The sequence below is a fragment of the Phocoena sinus genome, chromosome 10 (genome assembly GCF_008692025.1).
Source record: "Phocoena sinus isolate mPhoSin1 chromosome 10, mPhoSin1.pri, whole genome shotgun sequence".
NCBI classification, from domain to species: Eukaryota; Metazoa; Chordata; class Mammalia; order Artiodactyla; family Phocoenidae; genus Phocoena; species Phocoena sinus.
In genome coordinates this window covers 43,359,557-43,376,824 of record NC_045772.1, presented here as the reverse complement: position 1 = coordinate 43,376,824, position 17,268 = coordinate 43,359,557, and the positions used below count along the sequence as shown (strand labels likewise).

Sequence of the window (17,268 nt, the reverse complement as noted above, 5' to 3'; positions counted from 1 at the left end):
TCCTTGATTAGTTCCCTCCAACCTTCCCCTCAAAACACATTCAGAACTTGCACCACTCCCCTCCCTCAAACCTCATCTTCGCTCAGACTCGGCTCTTTTATTCTCAGCAGATATCAAAGTCTTCTGCTTTATATTTCATCATGGGGAAAAAGAAGGTTCTCTCTCTACCTCCCTACATCCTTACCAGCAAAATATATTATCCATATGGAAAAGTAGCTAAAAATTATTTTATTCAAAGAAAAAACTAAAGTGAAAAATTTTAATCATTTTCAATCATTTGAGAGGTCCTAACCCATTTGATAGCTTGGAATATGAAAATAAACCAGATCTGATCTGAATAATTATAGACAACAGGTGTTCCAGTCTTTGTAGTCCTACCTAGATAGGGGCTGGACCAAAAACTACCTACTTCCCCATTAATTGCTTATAAACTATATGTATAATTTAAAGTCTGACACAATGTAATTAGATTTCTAAGATGGAAAACAGAGAGTGTGCCACTTTTGAGTTGAAAAAGACAGTGCATCTTTGATCACTGAGATGGCGAGAGAACTGCTGAGACTTCATTCTCTAAAATTCACATCCTTAAGGGATTCACTTTCACTTTCATCAAGACAGCAATCTTCTGGTATTGTTGACAACTTAGGAACACCACAGTTGCTGTCTTGGGGTGTCTGGGCTCTTGCCTATAGACAATCCAAACCAACTTCTTGCAACATCCAAGAGAAAATATCCAGCTAGTCACTTAGAAACTATTTACTTACCTCCAGTAAAAGGACCCAGTATCATTAATCTTTGAATACTTTACAACAAGCTGGAGAAACTGCGATAACTTAATGAATTACGTTTCTACTTCCAGAATGAGAAGACACAAAGCTAATACTGATGGCTTTGCTTTTGCAAAGACTAGTGGAAAATTGCAAGCTTTCAGCTGAGCTTCCAGTTTATCAAGGCTCAATATTTCTTTCCTTTCCGAAATATGAAGAAATATAATAGTCTTGTGTAAGAAAAAAAAAGTTTAATACAGCAGTATGTTCCATTTCATTGTTCTAATTTTTCTTCCAAAGTTATTTTTTTCCTTTGTTTTCTGTCAGAAGCAGTGCATTTACATTGAGTAATCCAGACTACTTCATGAGAAGATGAATCATTGCATTCTTCTTCAACTCTTCTGGCAGCCAGCAAAAACAACAGACTCCAGTGCAAGACAAATTTTAGGTTTCACCTTCATAAAAGCCAAGGATCTGTCCAAAATATTGACAACCAGGATAAAAGTTTATGTGCAAGATTGAAAATAAAAAAGTTGGTTAAATCTCTTAAATCTTGACCTGTCTCTGTCTTTAACACACAATGTTATTGTTCTCAGGGGAAGCCTTCGTCAAGCTCAGTCCTTTTTTTGTGGTTGGAATTTCTGTTCCTATTCCAAGTAGAATTTCAGTAGCTCAGAGAGCTGAACTTATTCCAGACTGCCAAGACCTATGCCCCCAGATTCTTCACTAGGTGGGAGAGGCAGCATCTGGCCTGGAGAGAGCTGAGCACAGAAGAACACGATGGACTCTTCCCTGGGTCAGTGACCCACCAGCTCAACAGTGCCCCCAACAAGCATCCAACCCTCCACTGCCTCTGCCACCTCCTCCGCAGCCTCAGAGCCCAGCTTCACACCGCTGTCCATGCCCACCCTCCTACTGGCAGCATCTCCTCCTGCAGGCTCTGGTCTCCCAGCAGCTCTCGGGCCATGGCATGCCATCAGCAGAAGCTGAAGCAAACCTGTTCTTGTTCATCATATTTTTAATTTCCAAAGTTAAAAATTGTTCTTATTTCCTTTTCTATAAGATCCCATTTTGGTTTCATAAACAGATAATCTTTTCTTCTATCTTTGATGATATTAACTATGACCTTTATTTGGTTCTCTGTTCCATTGATTGTTTTTGTCCAAGTTTTTTTCTGTTTGTTTTTGTCTCTGCCTCTTGAGTTGTCTTTTCTCAAATGTGCAGTGATTATCGGCATTCCCTTTATGTAAAAATGAGAAGCTGATTGGAAGAAGTGCATTGTTGTGTGTTGGTGGAGGGTAGCAACCTGGCTGTCTAGGATTCTAGGAGCAAAGCAGGAGAAGCAGCCTGCTAGTCCAGTGTTTCAATACATAGATGTTTACATAATTCCAATATTCTTAGCTCCAACACTCACCCCTATCTTATCCTATGTCTGTTGTCTCTGAATCCAGAGCTCCTGGGCTTAGTTTCTCCAGACTAAACCTGTTGCTGCATGCAATGGAGGTGGGTAGAGTCGTTCTCTGACTGCTCAGGGAATTGCAGGGGAGCAGGCAAGTTCAACCAGTTGATGTACAGATATTAAACCAATCATGTTGCCAATCACACCTCAGCCCATGTTCTAGGCATTCTTCAAGGTAAATTAGATAAATTCTTATAAGTACCCCACCTCTTGCAGGTATTTGGATTTCTACTTCTTCTAGTCTGCTAAGTTCATTAAATCTCCTCCATTAGTTTGCTGTCTAAACATTTTTTGAAATCTTTCATCCATGGTTTTCCCTTATGTTGAATTTACCCTTGTGGTTAATACTTTTTTGCTTCTTCACTGATATTTTAATGAAGTTTTTGGAGGGAGAGCTGATGGGCAAGGGTGGTCAATCTGCCAAACTTAACTGGAAGGGTTCAATAGTTAACTGTTGATATTTCTAAAACATTGGACAACATCATAAGTGTACACATGGGTGGTTTGGGGGGCAACAGGTAATGCCATATACCATTTGCAACATTAGAATATCCTTTTGACTCTACCTTCAAAGTATGATCAGAATTTGAACTCCCCAATAGCTGTCATCCTAATCCAGTGATATCATTTTATACCATCTGTCATGGTACACTACCATCTGTCATGTGGATTGAGATAATGTAGCAAATGAGAAAAGCCAATCTGGATTTATCCTGATGCCTGAAATCTGCCCAATAGCTGACTTCATTCCCATACTATGCCTGCTAGCATTTGGAGGAGAGGTCCTAACTAATGCTTATACTGTTCAATGAGTAGATGCCTAGCAGTCATTTCAAGGAATAGGCTTTCAGTTTCCCCCCAGATTTAAATCTAACCTGACATTCATTTGCCACCTTAATATATGCTCACCAGCCCCTTAACTCCCATTCATGGCTGCCCTCGTAGAAGGGGTATAGACCACTGACATCCATGTATTCTATGTCAAGAGAAGGGGGGTATAGAATATAAAATGGGTAAGCCTCTTTAATTCAAGAAAAGATCTTTAATACATGAACCTCCAATGACAAGAACAATCTTGGTTGATGTTTTGTAGTTTGGTCAAAATAAGAGTAGTAAACTTTCATTGAGTAATCAGCCTCCTTGTGCTTATTATGTACATGCAGTTCCTATTTTTGCTTTCAGCAAACCCATGAGAAAAATGTGAACCACATGGTCCTGAGAAGAGGTAGCTGATCCAGTACTAAGACTAGGAACTTATCCTTGAACCATAAGCTCAGTTAATGCAGCTGGCAGAATGGTCCTGGGAGCATATGAAATACCAGTTTCAAGCCTCCCAGAATAACTTGGGAAAACTTCAAAGTGAGATTTTTCTGAATAGCCACTGGACACAAGTGAAAATGCACGCCTCCTTATCTCTACCCCAATTTTTCTAACCACAAGAGAGGACTGCCAACAATTAGGTTACACCCATTCTCAACCATCTGCACTATTCTTTCCCAAGAATCTTAAAGTTCATCATGTGTACCCTTGACCCCATCTTGTCCCAAGCTACCTAGTACTCCATCAGTACCTCATATTTTTTAATCTCCTTCCCTTTTATCTTCTTATTATTCTTAAGTAGTGCCCTTGCTTTATTCTCATAAATGCTTTTTGCCTTACATTGTTTTGTCCAATATTAGTTTAGCTAGATCAACTTTCTTTGGGTTTTTTTTTTTTGCTGTACGCGGGCCTCTCACTGTTGTGGCCTCTCCCGTTGCGGGGCACCAGCTCCGGACGCGCAGGCTCAGCGGCTATGGCTCACGGGCCCAGCCGCTCCGCGGCATGTGGGATCTTCCCGGACCGGGGCACGAACCCGTGTCGCCTGCATCGGCAGGCGGACTCTCAACCACTGTGCCACCAGGGAAGCCCTCTTTTGGTTATTTTTTGAATGGTATATATTTCCTCATCCATTTCTGTGTGGTTTTGATTTAGGTAATTAATTATTTAACTTGGGTGTCCCTTATAAGTAGTATGTGGCTAAAATTTTTATTCTTTTTATTCAATGTGTTAAAATCTGCCTGGTGAAGTTAGCCCAATTGTATTTATTATGGTTACTAGTATATTAGGATTTTATTACAATCCTATTTTGTGGTTTCTGTTTATCCAAAGTTTTTCTTAGATTCCTTCCCTACTTACCTTCCATTTGATAAATAATTTTATGTTTTCTTTTATCTATGATGGTTTTAAAAGTATAGATTACATTTTTATTCTTTTTGGTGACTTCTGCTAAAATTTTGATATGAATACTTAATTATAATTTTTAGCAAAATGTAACAGTATTTCTACCTCTACCCCTAGCCAATCATGTCATCTTTCACAGTCCCTTCCTGCACAATGTTATTGTTGTTTACAGTTTTCATTTTATTCTTTATTTTAAATGCGCACACAAAATAACATTTTATTGTCAGTTAATTTCATTTGATATTTTGTCATTTGCTTGTATTTGGAGAAGAAGATATGAAGTGTCTTGAGTGCAAGCCCTTTAATCTATGAACATGTGCAAGTCTCCCCCCACTGTTCTGGAGAGGTTCCAGTGCTGTCAACAGATTCTCAAAGGGGAACATTATCCAAAGATTAAGAACCACTCACCTTCAGCATAAAATCCAAGTCCCTTTATAAGGCATACAAGGCTCTCCAGGACCTGCTCTCCAGGACCTGCTCTGTGCTTCTGCCACTCCTTGTTGGACTAGTCAAATTCCAGCAAAACTAAACTGTATGGGAGCACGCACACACACACATACACACACACACATACACACACACACCCCATGTACTATGCTGGTCCTTACTTCTGTGCATTTGCTCATGCCTTTCTCTTCCACACTTCTCCCATCTCCATCCCTGGTATTCACTAAATAACCCCTCCTCGTCCTTTAAGAAGTATCTCTGGTTTCAATTCCTGTAAGAACTTTTCTCTGATTAGCCACCACCATTACATTACTGGGACTTCCATAGTTCCTGATATTTTATAATTTGGCTTATATTTTTATAAGATAGCTGTTTCCCATATGAGACAGTCACACAAGTGTAGTAACTATGTGGTTTGTCTTTGTATACTCTCCGTGCCTGGCACAGTGCCTGACATATATAGTAAGTATTCAGTATATATTTGCTGAAGGAAATAACAAAGGAGAAGTACTATGGGCCTGCTTAAGGGTAAAAAACAATTAGGCTAAATACTTTCAATTAAGATTAGTGTTTATCTATAGCTTCAGAATTAGCCAACAATAAGGAACACCAGTGAGACTCTTAATGAAGAAACTACAATTCAGTGATTTAATTGGAAAATAATACTGAACAGGGATTGTACAAAATAAATGTGTGTGTACACATACACACATGCATACACGTATTTTTGTTTCACTTTTCTAAAAGATAACTTCTTCTTACTGAGTTCTGAGGAAAAGCTGGCTCAGGAGATGCAATTGATAGGTCCTAACTTGGGGATGGGACGGGGGAGCTTGCAAGGTAACAGGAAAACCAGAAAACACTAATCTAACTCCACTGCAAAAGAAAGAACTTTAATACAAGAAAAGGATATAGTGACATATAAACATGGACCTTTAATACAAAAAAAGGATATAATGACATATGAACGTGCCATTTATAAAATAGAAGATAGTCAAGAAAAATATGGAAAACAGCAAACATTTAATATAAGAAATATGGATATGGATATTACAACATTGCAATACCACCTTAAAATATGCAAAGAAAACACCTGAATAATAGAGCAAAATTGATAATCCACATAATAATGTAAAAATTCTGAAAAATAACTAAGGTGAGAAATGGAAAAATTAGAAAATATGTCTGGTGTTAAATGAACAAGCTGAAATCAACACTAGGATATATCCTAATAAAAGCCTTAAATTTCAAGAAAAAAGAATTCACTAAACTTCAAAAGCAGAAGGAGAGTGAACAGATTACCACCAGGAAACCAAATTTAAGAGTGCTTCAGACTACCAAAGACAGAGGAGTGACGTCTCCAAAAGCCTGAAAGAGAAAGCAGGTGATCTAAGACTAATCTCAAGTTGTCCCTACTGCATGGCGGCTATAGGAGCCATACTAAGAAAGGCCAATTTCCAACATCTTTTCCACTCATACATCATTCTTCAGAGGACAATAGAGTATAGCACTTAGAACATCAATAACTAAAAGGTTACAGGAAAACTCAAAAAAAAAGTCTTTGGATATTTTATAAACTAACTAGTGATTCATAAATAATAAAAAGAAGATAAAAGTGATCATTTAAAAGGGTAAAATACAAACATTTAGAAGAAGTTGGTGTGGAATTTAAATAACTCCAGTAACTTTTGAACATAACTTTCAAAAATATCAGTTCTTCATATAGAAATCATAAAGAATATGACAGGATAGACAAGATAAACAACATAAAATATATGATATAAAAATGATCCAAAAGCAGTGGGATTGTTGAGGTAGATACAATTTTATGTATTATGTCAGTGGACAAATATTTATTTTCTATTTATGTGCCAGACACAAAACCAGGAACTGCACTAGACTATGAGAATATAGCGATGAACAGTTAAAAATGTCAACTGCCCTCTCAAGGAAGATAATAATAGACAAATACTAGTGGCAGAGTGATACAACAGATAAAGAGAATGTTGTGGAGGGTATAAAAAAGGAGTCCTAGTATTTCTGGCAGGTTTCTTTCAGGTTTCAGATGAAACCTGAAAGTGGGTTTTAAATTGTTCACAAGAAATTTCAGAAATAGAATAGTTATCTTCTAAGTGATACTGAAATACAAAAGAAAAACATAAATAGGAAATACATCAAAATCTTACCCTCCCTCTGCCTTCCAGCCTTCATTGCCTTAGGTAGCTCCATTTAAACTTGCTTACATATCATCTTCTTTGTCTCTTGCCCCATTGTCATGACACATATACAAATGCACATGTGCTCACCTAGAGTATTATTTCTATATCTATGTTGTCAATCACTTGTCACACTTATTATAACCATTGACTTCTGGATCTGCAGTCTCCAGGACCCATAAGCCTTCTTGAGGACAGAAAGCATCTTTTATTCTACTTTGTTACCATGAAGATCTAGCATAGGAAAACCATTTCCTTCTCTGTCCCAGTAGAAACTCAAATTTTACTCTTCCACTCCAGGTGGACTCATATCCATTATAATCTACTTAAACTCCCTCCAACACACACACACACACACACACACACACACACACACACACTCAAGATAGGTGAGGTTCAGATCCTGATTTGAGTTCTTGGCATTTCTGCTTCAGACCTTGGAACAATAAAAACAAAAGCTTGCCTGTCTTCTCGGAATGGGACTGGAGGGATCTCTTTTATTCTTTTCTGTATCTTATAGGAATAAAAACCAAACATAAATTACTATCTCTACAAATTATCTTGCCATATTTATTTGAGTCATTGGTGAAACTGTTAGAGGAAATAGGCAAATATTTTCAGCAAGAAAATTATATGATACTTAATCTAAGACTGGCAAATAAATAAGTAAACTATTTGCCAGAACTAATATAATATAAAGAGTAACTGCTGCAGTGGTAAAGTAACATGTTCTGCAAGGTTTTGATTTTACATTACGATTCAATTTGGTTTCTCTTTCATAAAGTATGACCTTTTGGATTTTGTGTATTACACATTCCATCAGATAACTTTCTACCATACAACTGAAATCATATAGACTTATCATGTCTATTTTTTCCTTTAGTGTCTCAAAAGAATTTTATAAACCATTGCCATATAAATTAAATCCCCTGAATATTTGACAAAATGTTTTTAATATCCTTGCTTTATTCAAAGTTTAAGGATTTGTTTAACTATTCTTATATAAAAATTAACTCCAAACCTTAGCAGGTTAAAGCAACCATTTTATTTTGCTCACAAGGTTATGGATCAATTATATCTCAATAAATCTGAAATTAAAAAAAAAGAATATGGAAGGGCTAAGGGTTCAGCTGGGTGGTTCTCATTTGGGGTCTGTCATGTAACTCTAGTGAGATGTTGGCTGGGACTGGAATTAACCCAAAATGACTCACTTACCTGTCAAACAATTGATACTAGTTACTAGCTGCGAGTGCAGATTTGGCTATTGATCAGAGCACCTGCATATAACCCCTGCAGTTTGGCAGTCCCACGTGGCTCAAGTATCAAAAAATGTGGCAAAAACTAGGTGGATTTTTCTTGCCTAGTCTGACAAGTAACACAGCATCACTGTGTAGCCATAATCCATTGTTACAAAGAAGTAACAAGTTATCCACAACCAAGCAAAGGGGAAATAGACCCCATTTCTTGATGTGAAGCCAAATTCACTATGTAAGAACACTACATGGGATGGGATACTGTTGCAGCCATCTTTGGAAAACAATCTCTTACAGAATTCCAGGCAGTCTACTGTCTTACTGTAACACACCAAAGATATTAGAAGTGTCACCTAAAGTCTGTATAGATATAAAATTAGTCTTCCATATGTATCATCTTTCAATTAATTTCAATAACAATAAGTTTTATTACTAATCACTAAAGAATTGATAGCCTTAATACAAGATTTTGAATTTCCTTCATGGGCTCTGTTGAAGGAAGAGAATTGATAATAATGAGAAGTTTATTAGATGCAGGAGCAAATAGTGACATACAAATTATTTCTACCCATAATATATATCCCTTTAAAAGAACAGCTCTACAGCCGCATAGCACAGGGAGATCAGCTCGGTGCTTTGTGCCCACCTAGAGGGGTGGGATAGGGAGGGTGGGAGGGAGACGCAAGAGGGAGGAGATATGGGGATGTATGTATATGTATAGCTGATTCACTTTGTTATAAAGCAGAAACTAACACACCATTGTAAAGCAATTATACTCCCTCCAATAAAGATGTTTAAAAAAAAAAGTAGCTCTTATGATTGCCATTTGGGATTAATCAGAAAAAAATAAGGAAAACATTTGATTATTTTATTTCAAGCAAGAAAACAAAGGAACTAAATGTATACTGAGTTACATCTGTCTACTAGATTGTGCTAAGTACTGTATCTGGATATGTATTTACGCTTAACATCTTTAAGTATATCCATTTCTATATCTATATTCAACCTTCATTTCAACCATCAGATGCAAAAGTAGAGACTAAGTGATACTAAGTTGCTTCCCAAAGTCATATAGCTGATTTGCAGCAGAGCTCAGGTTTGAAAGCAGTATTCAGTGACTTTAAAGCTTGTGCTCTTTCCACAACATCATTTACATTAAAATAGTACTATAAGCACATACTTTTCCTTGATGTGGTGGTCATCTGAATACTTCCCCCAAATTACTTTTCCTTGACAACTTAAAAGTTCTGTAGGGCTTCCCTGGTGGCGCAGTGGTTGAGTCCACCTGCCGATGCAGGGGACACGGGTTCATGCCCCGGTCCGGGAGGATCCCACAAGCCGCGGAGTGGCTGGGCCTGTGAGCCATGGCCTCTGATCCTGTGCGTCCGGAGCCTGTGCTCCGCAACGGGAGAGGCCACAGCAGTGAGAGGTCCGCATACCGCAAAAAAAAAAAAAAAAAAAAGTTCTGTAAGAATCTCTTCAACTACTTTATAAGTGTGCAACTTTGGTAAGTGACACACAATGATTTCCTTGAATTACAGTCATTTGTTTCATACTGACTTTCTCATCATCTGAAAATCGCAGAAAACTCAACATACAGTTGCAAAGGTGAGGAATCTTTTCATTTATATCTAAACTTATTCAGCCATGGCTCCGAAATCCCATTCTAACTTGATAAAAAGAATACTTAAACACAACAAGGACCATGATTGTTTTCTCTTGGCATAAAATTTGTCACCAGAGAGGTAATTTTTATTCAAATCCTTCCAAATAATTTTGCCTTGCTTGGATATCCAAAAACTATACAAATCAGCTTACACAGGTTATTAAAGAGAGAAATCTGAAAATGTGTATCCACTAATACATTTCTAAAATCTCCATGATCAAATCTCCAAAATCTTCTCTGTTTCAGCTTATATATATCAATAGAACCTTTTAATTGCCATCTCAATAATACCTTAATAAATCAAATATTTTCAGAATGGTGTGTTATTATTATTCCCCTGGGATGACACAGACAGCCCTTCCATGCTCCACTGTGCCTAGTTTATGCCTGTGTTACAGCAATCATGAATTAGGTTTTGGAATTTTTAACTCTACTACCTTGGGCATTGTGCCATGCCATATTTGGGTCCGTGATGCCTACTGTAGTGTCTGACAGAGAACTGCAGCTGTGACCTGACAACTAACTTAGAAGTAGCTAATTTAGTTGTACACAAGTAATAGGTTCTTTATGGTAGTTAACTGTGACTTCCCCACCCTCCCTAAAATCTTTGAGGTAGGTGAGAATTAGCTATTCCTCTTATCATCACTACCCAGTTATAACGAAATAAATTTCAGAGTAAATTCTGCCAAACATACAGACGTTTATTAAACAAGTACGCCTTAGCAAGGAGGCACGGAGAGATTACCAAACCTCTTCCGTAAACTCAGTGAAATCCCAGCAATCTGTCCTTTTGGGAACTGCAATCAACGCTATGCTGAAATGCTCACCAGAGGAAGAAGCCGCCACACTCCAGGGGAGGGATCTGGTTACTGCATTGTTACAATTGGTTGGCCAGAAGTCGTTCTAATCCATAGATGGACACAAGACCATTTAGGACTCTAACAAGACACTGTTTTCATGAATAAAACCCATTGCATTTAGGAGGCTAATTACCTAGGCATCCGATAATGACTGAGTCCCAGCTAACTGAAGTGAATATAGTAGCCCCTGAGCCATGAGGCCTTGTTGATGAAGTGCAGTCTGTGCATTCTTTATTAGGGAAACTTACTGCCCTTGTAGTTGAAGTTTGCACTAAAGTGCACATTCATACTATTTACATGGTCTATGCTAAAATGTTTTAATGCAAAAGTGTTCGTATGTAAGAACCATTAACAATCGCTGCTCAGTAAATCACACGTATATCCTGTCAACAAATTCTGATTTAACACCTACCACAGGTCAGACACAATGCTAGACACCATAACGTTAAATAAGATATGGTTCTTATCCTCAAGCTTACAATCTAGTTGGAGAAACATAAGCAAAATAATCACTATAGTATGAAGTGATAAATGCTGGATTAAGGGCACATCCAAGGTGCCAAGAGGATCCCAAAGAAGGGCAACTACATCAGACTCAAGAGTTTGATGTAGCTTTCTAAAAGACATGGTTCTTGAAGTAGTATCAGAACACAACTATGAATTAAGTTAGATGCACTAAGTGGAAGAAATAATTTTGGACAAAAGTAGCAGAGCAATTCTGAAGGCAGAGAAGTTTGAAACCTCACAATCCATTTTCAAAATTGTAAGCAGTTCAGAATGGCTGGGGGATCAAGGAGAGTGAGCTGAGTGGAGAGAGAGGAGCTTAGAGAGGAGAGGGAGACCTTAGAGAGGGAGACAAGATCATTCAGGTTTACAAGTTAAGGTAAGCAGTTTGAACTTTTCTAAAAGATATGGTATACCAAGGGAAGATTTTAATCATGGAAGAAGTGTACATTTTAGAAAGATCATTCCAACAGCAATATGTAGGATGGGTTGAAGCAGGACTGGGGAAGAGACAGAGTTGACGAGGGGGTATGTGGTAAAACCTTGAGCAAAGGCATAAGCAATCAAGAATAGTGAAAGGAACAGATTCAAAAGAAAGAAACCAAAGGACTTGAGACTGAGTGGATATACAGAGTGTGAGAAAAATTTAGAATACCTCTGCCTTGGGCAATTGTATGGATAGTGCTACACAATAGGTGTAAATGACTGAATGAATGAAGTAATGATCAAATGAACGTGGCCCCAATATGGAGTATTTATTCTTTACTATATGAAGATATCCAATACGTAAGTTGTCCTTAGAAGTTTGTATAACCATAAAATAAAAGTAGGAGGCAATGACACACGCTTCTTCTCTTATCAGTTTCTAATAATCCCTGTCAACCCATTGGATTCTCTTCTCTTGCTTGGCTTCTGTTATACAGGCTCAGTCCCTTCTACTTCTTTAAGCACTTTCACTGTAGATGTTTTTTTCTTGCTGGTCAACCTAGTAGTGATTAGTTTATCACAGTACATATTTTATTTTGCAAGCACTATAGCATAAACTGTAATCTCACAAATGCATGTTAATTAATCTGCAGTAAGCACAGCTTACTTTATACAATTCTCTCCTGAAGTAACTGACAACTTAGATTGACTAGAAATCCAAAGTAATGAATAAACTAAGATGTGTTTTACAGCTGCATCTACATTATGAATTATCCTAAGTGACTCTCCCTGTGCAGAATCACTGGCTTATTAAGTACCTATATTCATATACCATAAAATTTAAAACAGGAACATATACTTTTATCTATACTATAGTTGTTCCATCATACAAATGTATATTCTTTCCTAATTAAAATATAGCTAAAAGTTCCTAAATAATATCCCTTTTCTAATTAAATATAACTTTTCCCTGAAAATCTGTAAAACTTTATTTATAAGAATAGAAACAGTAAAGTCAATATATAGAATTCAACAAACAGTATGGTTAACTGGAAAAGCAATTCTGTACCACAAACAAACAACTACCTTTTAAAGATCTAGAGAACAATGAAATACTCTTAACCATAAACTTCATGTAACATCGTTACAACATATAACAATATTTTAAAGCTAATCAAGAGATTTTTAGAATATGAAGACTATATTTTTAATATAATTTCAAAAGTCAATTATTATGTTGTGGATGTTTGAAAATGTAACTTCTATTAAATGCTCTCCTATTAAATTGAATACTAAACAATAGATTTTTACTATACCAAAGAAGAATGCAGACAGTGAGGCAAAAGCAGAATGATTTATTGTGCCACCAATTATAATTTAACAAACTATGCCAAATAACATATTGAACATGGATTATCTAGCTCTACATGGAGATAACAGTGTAAAATAATAAGAAATTAACTACAAGAAGTTACATCTCCTAAACAGAGAAAATTCCTGCAAATAATCACATGAATATTTATATTCAGAGGGTGGAGGTTTATTGAAGAATATGCTGTTATATTAATATGTTAAATCCTGGAAGAATCTCCCCACCCCCTTTTTTTTTTCCAATATGACAGCCTATACATTTTCTGATTATATTCACAGGAAAATATGACATAACAATATTAAGAATAGATTTGTTAAGGAGAACTAAATAAAAATTAACCAACGAAAAATATTACATGCATATTGAACACCCAGAGTTATTAGTCATTTTAATGTAAAAACAATTTGTAGGGTTTAAAATGACTATAGTTGGATAAATGTTTACAAGAAAAAGAATCTGACTAAGAAATAGTGTTATAGACTTATTTGTGTCAAAACATCTTCCAGCATATTGTTTTAATTACAATAACCTAATTGAAGAAGGAATAAAGAATTTAGCTAGAGAAAATAGCACTAAAATGTCCATGTATACTTTGTTTCTGATATTTCAGTAGAAAGTTTTAGTACCTCCTCGAATCTTGAAAAAGTACTACTTTAAATTTATGGGGCTCACGCACATCACATTTCTGATAATGTTGTCAAAATATGAAGTTATATGCCAAAATTCATATTCTACACAGTATGTATTTTCATTTTTGAACCACTTCTTATTTTGCTTGACACTATTTTTTATAGTTTGTTTTATCTTAATACATAAAATTTTAAATCATAAACTTGAAAATAACTCTATAAAGTTTTTTCTTTCTCTCTGCATTTCCAAAGAGATGTGAGGAACATAGAAGAATTTATAAAGAATGATTACATCTAACTGTTAAATAAGATCTATTTAGAAAAAAATGTTTCAGTTGTTTAGTATACCAAAAAGAGGTGTTATTTAGGATAGCATACATTCATTTTAGGACACAGATGAACTTTTTACATTTTGGTTAAGAATTACTAAATTATCCCTTAGTCCATACAAGTGATAACATACTTTTTGAGTTCTTTATTTAATATTCTAAGAAAATATTTCTCTCCCCATTTTGTATTGTTTCTAGTTAAATAATAATTCTGTGCAGGTAATAGGAATTGCAGTTAAAAACAGAATAAAATAACAAATAGAACTGGTCACCAGAATAATTACATTGTGCTCTATTGAACAAGCAATAGTACATGAGTTGGAAGACAAGAATTCACAAGTCAGTGTTTAAATAAGCATTTGAGGGGTAAGCCTCCACCATTCTAAATATTTATGTACAGAAAACATCTATAATCACATTGCATGGAAAGTTTCTTTTGCATATCCTTTAATTCATTTAACATTTTCAGATGTTTGAAGCAAGCTGAACTATTTCAGTCTCATAGGCTTTGGGTCCAAGTCTAGTTCATCAAATTGGGAATGGTGGCAATTATATTTTGGGGAATGGGGAGCAAAAAAAATCAATGGACAAGAAACGTGGTTACTGTATAGCTGCTCACCTATTGTTTGATACAGATGTTACTTTTCTATGAAGGCTAATAAAATATGACCTACTAAAATAACTTGAATAATTACTTATTCAAGATAAGTAATAAATCAGAAAGACAGATCTTTCTAAACTTATAAGCAGGCGAGCACTCGTATATGTGTTTGAGTATACACATACCCTTACATCTATCTTTCTGAATACCTCTCTTTCCAGGTTCAACTTTTTTGAGAAAACAACAACAAACAAACAGAATAATGAGAGCCCTAGAAAAATACATTCCAGTGTTTGATACTTTAAATTCAATTCATCTCTCCTTTAAAATGCTTAGTACTGATGATATACTCATTTTAAAAAACTAGATCCCCCATGGAGTATGTAAGATATTAACAGAATCTTCATCATCTACTATCCCTGTACTTAAACCTTCATAGTAATCTTCAAATTCACCATACGACACTTCATCAGACTTACTGCAGGCATCTTTCAGTGTTTCTGGAAAAGATGTTTTGATTTCTTCCTCTGTGGAATGTCCTGTAAAATAGTACTGACTATGAAACAATGTCCTTAAAAGTTCAGTGAAATGGCTGATGATAATAAAGAAATACTTAAGTCACCTGATGAAATCTTTCCAACAATTTGAAATCTTATGTCAAACTACCCTGCAATTTATTTAAACATTTTCTTGCATGAACTAGAATTTAATGGTGAGGACTTCAACACACATTTGAAGCATCTTTTAAAAGCGTCTGACAGGATGTGTCCTTATGTATAGGCAAAATAACAGTTACTACTGTAGATATTCTTGAATTTGTTAATGTTTTAGAGAACTCGGTTTCATTCCCATTAGAAAGGAGGAAAGAAGAAAACAAATAGTTTCATGATTTATAGGCTGATAACACAGTAATGCAATGTGTTAAAGGCATTAGTTACTTTATGAAGCAGTTACTCATAACTGCAGCTAGAAAATATTACTGCAAACACAGGATTCAGAGGCCTATGAAAATCTTTGCTGGAAGAAATTTTACTTAACTCATTCTATTTTTAATCTCTGACATTAAGTAGACTATTTCCACTGGTCGGTTATACTAAATATGATTAAATTTTACCCATAGGAAGATGCTATTGAGAATCACATATGTAACAAAAAAAAATTGAATTCTTTAGTTTGTTATTTAAAGTGAGAACATAAAATATCTGATTCATCCTTTTTTAAAAATTCATTTGATTTTTTAATTTAGAAAAAGAACAATAAGCTATTTAAATAATACCTTTGATTATATTATGGCCAGTTAAAGGAAAGAGTGATCTCAGCTTAAATACTTTTTCCTTAGGGAGGAAATATTAGGATATTTTCTGTACCTTCAAATTTTGATAGACATATTTATGTTCATTATATGATAGCTCCATCCATAGAGGAAGCCATTTCCTTATTCTGCCTTAAATCTTGAAGCATAAGCAGTTACAGTAAAACTAATTCAGAGAACTTGCACATGTAATTATGTATCCTCTAAATCTATTCTGTTCTAACTCAATTTCATCACTAACTCCTCAACAGGAAATAAAAGTTAATCTCAATTATAAACATAAAAGAAAAAAATAAGTACAGATAATAGACCTCAGAATTTTTAAATTAAGAAGCTCTCCAGTTGCTGCTAACGTGTTTAAGAAGAAAGAGCTCCATGGCCGACCACTTACAGGAAAGAACTCATAGGGCTAAATAACTCATCCAGTATCACACAGACAGTAAATGGTTAAGCAGTGAATTACATGGATCTCTCTGATTGGAACTCCCACAGTTTTCCCATTAAACTTTGCAGTATCTCAGGAAGGGCCTCAGCCGTTTATAGTAAAAGAACATACTAAACTTTACTGTTTGGCTTCAAGATGGCGGAAGAGTAAGACGCGGAGCTCACCTTCCTGCCAACAAAAAACATCAGAAATACAACTACATGTGGAACAACTCCTACAGAACACCTACTGAACGCTGGCAGAAGACCTCTGACCTCCCAAAAGGCAAGAAACTCCCCACGTACCTGGGTAGGGCAAAAGAAAAAACAGACACAAAGAATAGGGACAGGACCTGCACCAGTGGGAGGGAGCTGTGAAGAAGGAAAGATTTCCACACAGTAGGAAGGCCCTTCGCGGGCGGAGACTGCGGGTGGCAGAGGGGGAAAGCTTAGGAGCCGAGGAGGAGAGCACAGCAACAGGGGTGCGGAGGGCAAAGCGGGGAGATTTCCGCACAGAGGATCAGGGCCGACCGGCACTCACCAGCCCGAGAGGCTTGTCTGCTCACCCGCCGGAGCGGGAGGGGGCCGGGAGCTGAGGCTCGGGCTTCGGTCGTATCGCAGGGAGAGGACTGGGGTTGGCTGCATGAACACACCCTGAAGGGGGTTAGTGCGCCACAGCTAGCTGGGAGGGAGTCCGGGAAAAAGTCTGGAGCTACCGAAACGGCAAGAGACTTTTTCTTGCCTCTTTGTTTCCTGGTGCGCGAGGAGAGGGGATTAAGAGCGC

The 17,268-nt window shown here is 36.5% G+C and overlaps 1 protein-coding gene and 1 pseudogene across 1 annotated transcript in view; both read right to left on the bottom strand.

The window, feature by feature from the left end:
* Positions 1-473: 473 nt before the first annotated feature.
* On the bottom strand, positions 474-1,669 carry LOC116761155 (annotated as a pseudogene).
* Positions 1,670-15,112: 13,443 nt separating this feature from the next.
* Positions 15,113-17,268, bottom strand: part of CAPS2 (calcyphosine 2) — a 33,951-nt gene continuing 31,795 nt past the window's right edge. Inside the window, 1 exon segment of the mRNA XM_032646932.1 lies at positions 15,113-15,288. Coding sequence (XP_032502823.1) covers positions 15,113-15,288 — 176 coding nt within the window.